The sequence below is a fragment of the Lycium ferocissimum genome, chromosome 6 (assembly GCF_029784015.1).
Source record: "Lycium ferocissimum isolate CSIRO_LF1 chromosome 6, AGI_CSIRO_Lferr_CH_V1, whole genome shotgun sequence".
Taxonomy (NCBI): domain Eukaryota; kingdom Viridiplantae; phylum Streptophyta; class Magnoliopsida; order Solanales; family Solanaceae; genus Lycium; species Lycium ferocissimum.
Genome location: NC_081347.1, coordinates 70,778,525 through 70,787,139, shown reverse-complemented (window position 1 = coordinate 70,787,139; position 8,615 = coordinate 70,778,525). Strand labels below are relative to the sequence as shown.

At 36.8% G+C, this 8,615-nt stretch overlaps 2 protein-coding genes across 4 annotated transcripts in view; both read left to right on the top strand.

Moving 5' to 3' along the window:
* LOC132060283 (ankyrin repeat-containing protein NPR4-like) overlaps positions 1-902 on the top strand; it is a 21,123-nt gene extending 20,221 nt beyond the window's left edge. The window contains exon 5 of the mRNA XM_059453244.1: positions 116-902. Within this exon, the coding sequence (XP_059309227.1) occupies positions 116-754 (639 nt within the window). The 3' untranslated portion in view covers positions 755-902. The remainder of the gene's footprint in view (positions 1-115) is intronic.
* The window catches only part of LOC132060282 (ankyrin repeat-containing protein NPR4-like), a 58,393-nt gene that overhangs the window by 20,289 nt on the left and 29,489 nt on the right, over positions 1-8,615 (top strand). The window lies entirely within an intron of this gene.

The window sequence follows — 8,615 nt, the reverse complement described above, 5'->3', positions numbered from 1 at the left end:
AATGCCTTAAAAATAAAGGGCATCTGGAACCACTAAAAAGACAGAAGCAAAATTATATACTTTATGATTGCTTCAACATTTCCATAACATGAGTTGGTTCCTATGGCGTACGCAGGAGGTGGAAAGGTTTGTTCACCCGACTCTTAGAACAAAGAGAAACGCTTATGGAAAAACTCCAAAAATGGTGTTCACTGAGGAACACAAGGAACTGGTCAAAGAAGGAGAGAAATGGATGAAAGAAACTGCAACTTCCTGCATATTTGTCGCTGCGCTAACAGCAACAGTAGGATTTGCAGCAGCCATCACTGTGCCAGGTGGAAACAATCAAAACAGTGGGTTTCCACTTTTCTCCAACGAAACGGCCTTCACCATTTTTGCTGTTTCGGTTGCATTCTGTTTGTTCTTTTCGGTTGCCTCTGTTATACTGTTTTTGTCTATCCTCACCTCAAGATATGCAGAAGGTGATTTTCTAAAATCTCTTCCGACAAGATTAATTCTAGGCCTCGGTACCCTATGCATCTCAATGACATCTCTGGTGACAGCATTTGGTGCTGCAATTTACCTTGTTTTTGGTCAGACAGAAGGATGGATGCTTGTTTCAGTCGGCATAGCAGCCCTCATGCCAGCCGGCATATTGGCCCTCTTGCCAGTAATCCACTTTGAATCCTTGCAAATTCCCCTCTTGATTGATATGTTTATGTCCACATATGGTCCAAGCATTTTTCGTAAGCAGAGCTCGCGTTTACTTCACTAGCAAGAAAAGAGGGAAGGAGAGTGCAGTTATCGATGTTCTTGTATTTGTGTTTGATTAAAGGGAATGAGAAGTTTTGAGTAATTTTTTAAAATGTATTTTTATGCTAGTTCATTCATATTTGTGTTGGAAGAAAGCTCCGTTTATTTTGCTTGGTTTTCCTTGATGGTGTTCTCTCATAGTATAGTTTTCACACAATCCTGCTTTATTACTCTGAAAATTCAAAAAACTTATATGGTTATCCGCTCCTGTGTCTAGTGGCTCCAGATGTAGTACTCGATAACAAGTTGGTTGCATATGGGTTTTTTATGTACTTGGGCCGTGCTTAAATGGAGCGAGTTTACAAAATGAAATTGGCTTATGTTGGGGATTTGCTTGGGGGGGGGATATTTAAAACTTTAATGACGGGAAGGGTATTTTTGACCCTGAGGATATTTTTAGCCCTTTTTTTAAAGTGGAGGGGCATTTTTGGCCCTTTTTAAATGCATATATTCCTTAGATTTTAATTTTTTATCGATACGGTATAACTAGTTACGGATTTATGAATAATTTGCTAGTCTTTTCAATTTTTAGTTAATGAAATATGAAAATCAATTAAGATTTTAAAATTAACAAGTGCTTTCTCTGTTTCAACTATATGTGAACCAATTATTATTTGGGGAGTTTACAAGGTGCTTCTTTTTTTCTATTTTTTAATATATTTTTTCTAAATTATTTGAATTATAAATTATCATGACTACTAGTAGTTTTTATGTGTTTCTAAATATATAAATTTTATTTTTACAAACTTGAAAAATCTATGTTAATACGGTCAAAGTTATAAAGTTTGACCCCCGTACTCTAAAAAGATTCACACTTGAAACCCATTTGTTTTCACATGAAAAGTACATAACATAGTTTTTTATGTACTTTTATTTATAATAGCTAAAAGAAATCTAAACATGAAATGTAGTATACATATATAGAAACATCTTATTATAGCAATTATGAAATTTTCGGACAAATGTTGTCAAACGTTGTCATTATAGAGAGGTTTGACTGTATATCAGTTTAAGTGTATTTAGACATTTGATAACGGCGATTGCGAATGAAGATACTTCAGGGAACAATATAATACCTATGGCTCGAAAACTAGCACCTCTTGCACCTCTTGACCAATTCAATCTTATCTCAGGTGCAGCTTTGCAGATGCAGCATGAACTACACAGGTTTCAGGCATAAGCTTCACTATTATAACTTACCTGCCATACCTGACAAAACGTAAATAATGTTGGTGCTAGGATTAATATGGTTCTTTTAAATGTTTTACTGGGTGTTCTTTTAGTCACTTTGTTCGAACTTGGAAAGAAATAAATCAAGAATGCTGAGATTGTCGTGGCTCTGAATCTTCCTTTTCATCATTGTATTTGCCAATACTGATTTTGGAGTTTCTTGAAAATGGGTGATAAATTGGTTTTGAAGAATATTTGTGTTTGGACGAATAGCTCTTGAAAATCAGCTTTGGGAATGACACAATCATTTTGTATAGGTTAGAGCCCTTTTTTTTAAGCTCCTACGCCCTTGAAGGAGCTGTTCTCGCGTCCTTGACCACGTTAACACATAAGGTGCAAATAACAGAAGAAAAAAATAAAGGTTGTGGGGGAGAGTCAGGCTCATCCCTAAAACTAGAGATATGGATAATACTGGATTTAAAAAAAAATGAATGAACTTTTCAAAGTCTAAAATGAATTAATTATTATTTACCAATTTCAGCCCAACCCCCCCCCCCCCCCCCATTTAGTACCCTTAGATTTATTCAAGAGTTGTTTTGCCAAAATTAGTCCAAAAAGTTACTGAAGGGAATAAAGCAAATAATTTAGAGTTAGAAGCCGTTTGGACATGATTTGAAATCAGGATATGAAATCAGTAATTTGAAATCATGATGATTTCAAGTTACAGTTTCGTTTGGACATGCAATTTGGATTTCCTTAGTTGTATTTTTTTTCATAGAGATAAAATCCCCACATACCTTTTGGTCTCCTTAACTAACGTTTATCCTTCCAAGCTTGTAAATCTACTTGTAAACCATTCATACTATTGTTAGGCTCATTGTCACATTCTTATCTTAAGCCTTCGATTTAAATCCATTTAGAATCTGCCGAAATTCGGGTAGCATCTCCCCTATTTATATGCCTAGCCCGAAATCACAATCCAATAACTAACAAACAACAACAATACCAACATCACAATAACATTATCGACACCAATAGGCTCCATAAAACATCCCACACGATGTTTTCCAAATTTCTCAACTATCCAACTTGTTATGCGACTATTTAATGACTTTATCTCCGTAATATTCCTAAATCAACGTTAATAAAGAGAGATTCAATGATTCATACCTTATATTCACTAAAATAGCAAGATCTTCAATATTTACTTTGTTTCCAAGCCAACTCCAACACAAAAAGAAATTATAATAGCGACTACACGTTGTCCGGACCTCAATAAATACTCCGTAACTTGAAATCTCTCAAAATCCTCGCTATTATGTTATATATATGCTCTCTTGCTTTGGCTGAATTTTCTAGAATGTTTTTGGGAATTTTTTGTGCAGAAAAATGGGGTTTTTGCCCCTTATGTAGGTGCTAAAGTCGGGTGCCGTGCTTGTGTTGTTTCTCGCTTCCGTCGAATTTGTAACGTCCATAATTCTCTACTCCGATGCCGTATCGATGAGCGGTTTATTGCGTTGGAAACTAGACTCGACGAAATACATCTTAATCTTTTGAAACACCTTAAAAACTCCCCATATACTTCTGAGATATACCCCTCCAAATTTGACCCAAAATTCTGTCTTTAACTCGCCAACTTTTCCCAAATTTCGACAAACTTATTTTCTTTGATTTGCTCGGTCCTGGAATCTTCCGAAACTCCCCCCTACATGATAGTTATCATTTCTTATACTTGATAATGGTTATGTTCTTGTGTTTCAAGATTGTCCTTCCCGGTTACGACTTACGAAATCATAATTCATCCTTTACTTCATTGTTATGTACTTCTCATGATTTGTACCTTCCAAAACTTCATGGGACGACTCCGATACTCCATTACTACGGTGAAGTACGTGGCATGCTCATGCTCTGAAAGTGCGAGGTGTAACATTCTCCCCCCTTTCAAAAACATTCGTCCTCGAATGTGGAGGTAGAGTTCGCTCTGAGGTAGATGTCAATGTTTTTACCTGTATTTGTCGGTATTTACTTTACTTACTTACAGTCTTACTTGCTCATTTAAAGCTGAACTTATCCGAATTACACAGTTTATCCTTCTTCTTTTGTAGCCGAAATTTATGCCCGTACCCAAGGTCGTCCCTTTTCTTATTATACGTACGTCTACTAACTCTTCATGCTTTATCATTTCATTGTCTCTTCGACCTCCGTCGTTTTCATTCTTATATGTTCTTTTATCCAAGTCTTACTATATACTTTTATCCAATTTTGATCCCATCTTATACTTTTATCCAATTTTGATCCCATCTTTTTTTTTTTCTTCAGAAATTCTTGTTCTATTCGATCTCCACATATCTTTCTTATGTTTCACAGATGTCCCAGGCCTTTGTCTTCTTGTTTACTTATTCTTATTCTTCCTCCCTTAAAGATAACCTCAAGAATGGTCACATTTTAGCATCCTTTGCTTTCTATAGCAGTCGAATTAATCTTTGCGGTACTTTATCTTTCAACTAGTGTAACACAGAAATGTCTCGCTTAATTTCTCTTTCCTTCAATTGGACTTCTGGTACTTGGTTAACTAACTGTAATTCTTGTACTTATATCAAAACATCTCAAACCTCTTCTGTAATGATTCATTTCCTTCAATTTACTCTTAAAGTTTCTGATCCTTAGTTCGGCTAATAACTTAGGGGTGAATTCAGAAATTTGTCAAAGAATAACCAAGATTTCTAGTCATGCAGCGAATTCGAATCTTTTCATTCTTTCCTTTGTCTGTAACCTTCATTCATCCCTTTTTCCAATAAGAGCCATCATGTTGCTTGTTCCACGAGGTCTCATTGTCAGCCGCTTGTTCCAATCAAACGTGATATCTTTTGATCATTTCCTTTTCGGGGTTCTCCTCTACTTTTTTTAACCTTTGCCCGATTCTCACTTAATAAGTCTTTCCCATATTTTGACGCAATTATCTGTCATTTCGGTTTATTAATCAAGCAGATCTCTTAATTCCTTAGATGTCCATCTCCTTTATTTATATCCTTGAATCCTTTTCCTGCGATCTTATCTTCATCTACTTCCATGACTTCACCTTCCGTTGACTTAGTCCCTCCTATTTCGCAGCCCTCTATTTCTCTACTAGTGGGCAACTTTCTTATTTAGCTGTGGCACTTTTCCTTGCTTGCTTCTCTAGTGCTACTTTAGATTATGCTCTTAGTACTAATCGATTTTATATACATATCATTCCATCTCCTTTTTAATGCTTTTGTCGAACTCCTTAATTCCTTACAATGTCATCATAGTTCCACCTATGGTAGCGCCCAGATGGCTTGCAATAGCATTTCCTTGCCAATGGCTTATTATTCTCATTAATTACTTTACCTCAGATTACTCATCCAATGCGTCAAAAATACCATAGCCAAGGGCTTTATATTCAAGTGGGACTCCATTCGACCCATACAACAATCCTCAACACCATTCCTTATACAATTGTATACAACATTTCCTTATCATCGTTGTTATCCTATATCACAAGATTATACTTACAACATACTAATGATCATATCTCAAGCTAATCCACTATTCAAAATATTTTCAAATCCATATTTGAATCTTTCCTCCAATTTCCTCTCCTTCAATCTTAACATCATTACAAAATAACTCATAAGCAGGAGACTAAAATAAAATCTTACTTAATCACAACTTCCTTTCAATACGAGTGTGCTTCCCTCTTTAAGTCCTTGGCTCTCCTATACCAGCGGCTAATTGAGACTTAACTAGCTTCCATTCTTCTTCAAATATTTATTGTCGTCCCCACACTATTTTACTAGCCATTTCATTAGGACGATTATTTATATGGTCCTATGATATATGCTCTCACAATTTAATATAAACGGTGACTTACGATTTCACGATGCAGGAGGTACTTTCTAGTCTCGTGGCGTCTTCTTTGTCGTGCTATCCATAGGCATCTTTGTCTTCCTTTCTTTTAACAATCATTGAAATTCCTAAAAACATTCCTGTTTTAAAACTCTCATTTCTTTGGTAACTACCATTTCTCTTTAGTAATCCCATCTGTTCCTGATACTTATCCTTGGTCACTTGTATGCCTTCTCACTTCTTCTGTTACCTTTTTGGGGTACGTTTGCTGCATATTTAATTGTAACCAAAAATTTCTCTGGTACGAGCGATTCAAATCATGGTCCGGAGCACAACGTATTGCTTTGACAAAAGTTATTCCCTTGATTTGCTAAACCTTCATTATCTTGTCATGCCTCCGTTCCCATGTCTGTCTCATAATATAATTGCATTTACTCCATTTCCATTTTTTTAGCACATCCTTGCTATATTAGTTCATCTCGAATTTCGACTTCAACGATTATATTTCTTTCTTCTATACTTGGGAATATTCTAATTCATCTAAGAATGTTCTCATATACTAGTAACATTCAAGTATTGGATGCTTTGGTAGTCATTCGGCCGACCCTAGCGATCCTTCAACTACTCTAGTCCATATAATGCCAGAGTTACTTTCATCGCATGGTTTGACTTATTTCTTTTTTTCCTAACTGGATTCTTGTATCAAGTCAAATGTCCACACATATTGGACACAACTCAAACCACTTCCTTCCTTCATGCCTAATAGTCCCCAGGTTAATGAATCAATAGTGACATCGGAATTCGTTAGGTTCCTTATAGAATGCCCGACTATACCATGCTCCTTTAGCCTCAATTTTCCTTCATAGCTATCCTTTCACCAGTACCTTGAGATTCCTCTTACCCTTGGTTCCCGATTCCGAATTGGGTTTATACCATACCAGTAAAAGTCGATACTCTCTCTCATTCATTTTCACGATTCGTCCCTTCTTTAATTTGGCTCATAGTGTCCCATAGTTTCTCTTAACTAATTGTTTGTATCGTAATCATGCATCGTAATCCTCCTAAGGTCCTGTCGATTCTCGTTTTCATCATGAAATTTTAGTAAAATACGCCCTTTTCTTTCTTCTTTCATTCATTTCTTATTTCCCTTTACAATACCATAGCTTGCTCATATGTATGTCTATTCCTCGTATATTTGTTCTGTTTCCTTTATAATCACATCTCTATTCCAAGTCCACTGTCGTATGCCATTCTTTGTCTACCGTTGGCCAACCTTATTAATTTATTAAACTTCCCCTTATCGTCGCCGATCACATAACTTCCTTTAATCAATTTATAACCGCACTTCTCGTACTTAAATCCTCAAGGTCCTCCTTGATTTCCTTTGCTCTTAAAGTGCTCTTTCCCATTTGCCACTTAATAATATCTACCTGGAAGTCCACTGTCACGACCCGACTAGGGCCATGACGGGCACCCGGGGCTAACCACCAAGCACCACTCATTCTATTACTCATCTGCTTTCATTCATATTTCTTATGCTCACAATCATGGAAAACTATTTTCATTTAAAACATATACACTTTACATACATAAGCCCTTCGGCTATCAGAATAATACATATATGTATATACAATGAAAAAATGTGAGACCATACTACCCACCTTCGCGTATCTACGAGCCTCTGCGGGAGTGTTAGACATAGGGACGGAGACAGACCCCGTCATGCCCAAACATACATATACATATATACCAAAAAAATAATCAATGGCACCTCAGGAAAATGGAGTGCTCTCAAATCAGCCCAATAGCTCCTACGAGTTTGGATCACCTCTGCAATACCGTGGGGGCGTGAACACGGCGTCCAAAGAAAACGGACGTCGGTACGAACATTGTATTGATGTAAGGCATAAACTATAATGAAACATCAATGAAATGAGGAGGCATCAAATGAGGAGCAATGCGGGATCGATCGCGAATCGTAAAAGAAATAACGTACATCGGCTTACTTTTATAATCATCATCATATCATGTATGCATATAAGTATAAGCTTCCCGACCATATAGGTACGGTGTGATAATCATTAGCATTGCTTTGCGTCCGGGCCTCCCGCGTAGGTATCATCTCATGCCGCCCACTAGTGGTGTACGCCCATTGCCGTATCGGCCACGCGTATCGCCCGCCTTAGCGGTTTACGCCGGCCATGTAGGTGCGGTGTAATATCCTCATCATATACTCATCATAATGCATGCATAGAAACTCAAAGACAACTATACTTGATCGAGGTGACATAAGGTCGTAAACCCATGATTTCATTATGGAGCATTCATAAACATTACCCTCGCCTTGAGGAACTAGCATAAGGTGAGTGTATATAATGATCGACATCAATAGATTATAGATAGCATCATTAGCTTTATAGGAACATCATATCATGGACTCTAGAATCTTTAGACTTAAGCTTATCATCATCATTATCGTGTTCATAATGTATCTCTTATCTCATATGGCTATTCATGAACATAGACTCTTAGTTATCCGGAATGTAGGAAATTCTTGAAGAAGGAGGAAAATCATGCCATAAGATTCATGCCTTAGAAAGAAAGGACTAGCCTCACATACCTTTGTCGTTTAACTATTCTATCGCTTGCTCGCTCTTCTTTAATGCCGCGTTTATACCTTGAGAGAATTCGTATCGACATTAGCTAAGCGATTATAAGAACGTGCTTACTAAAGCTAGAGAAAATTGGGCAGCACTTCCTTTGTTTATACAAATTCCTCCGTATTC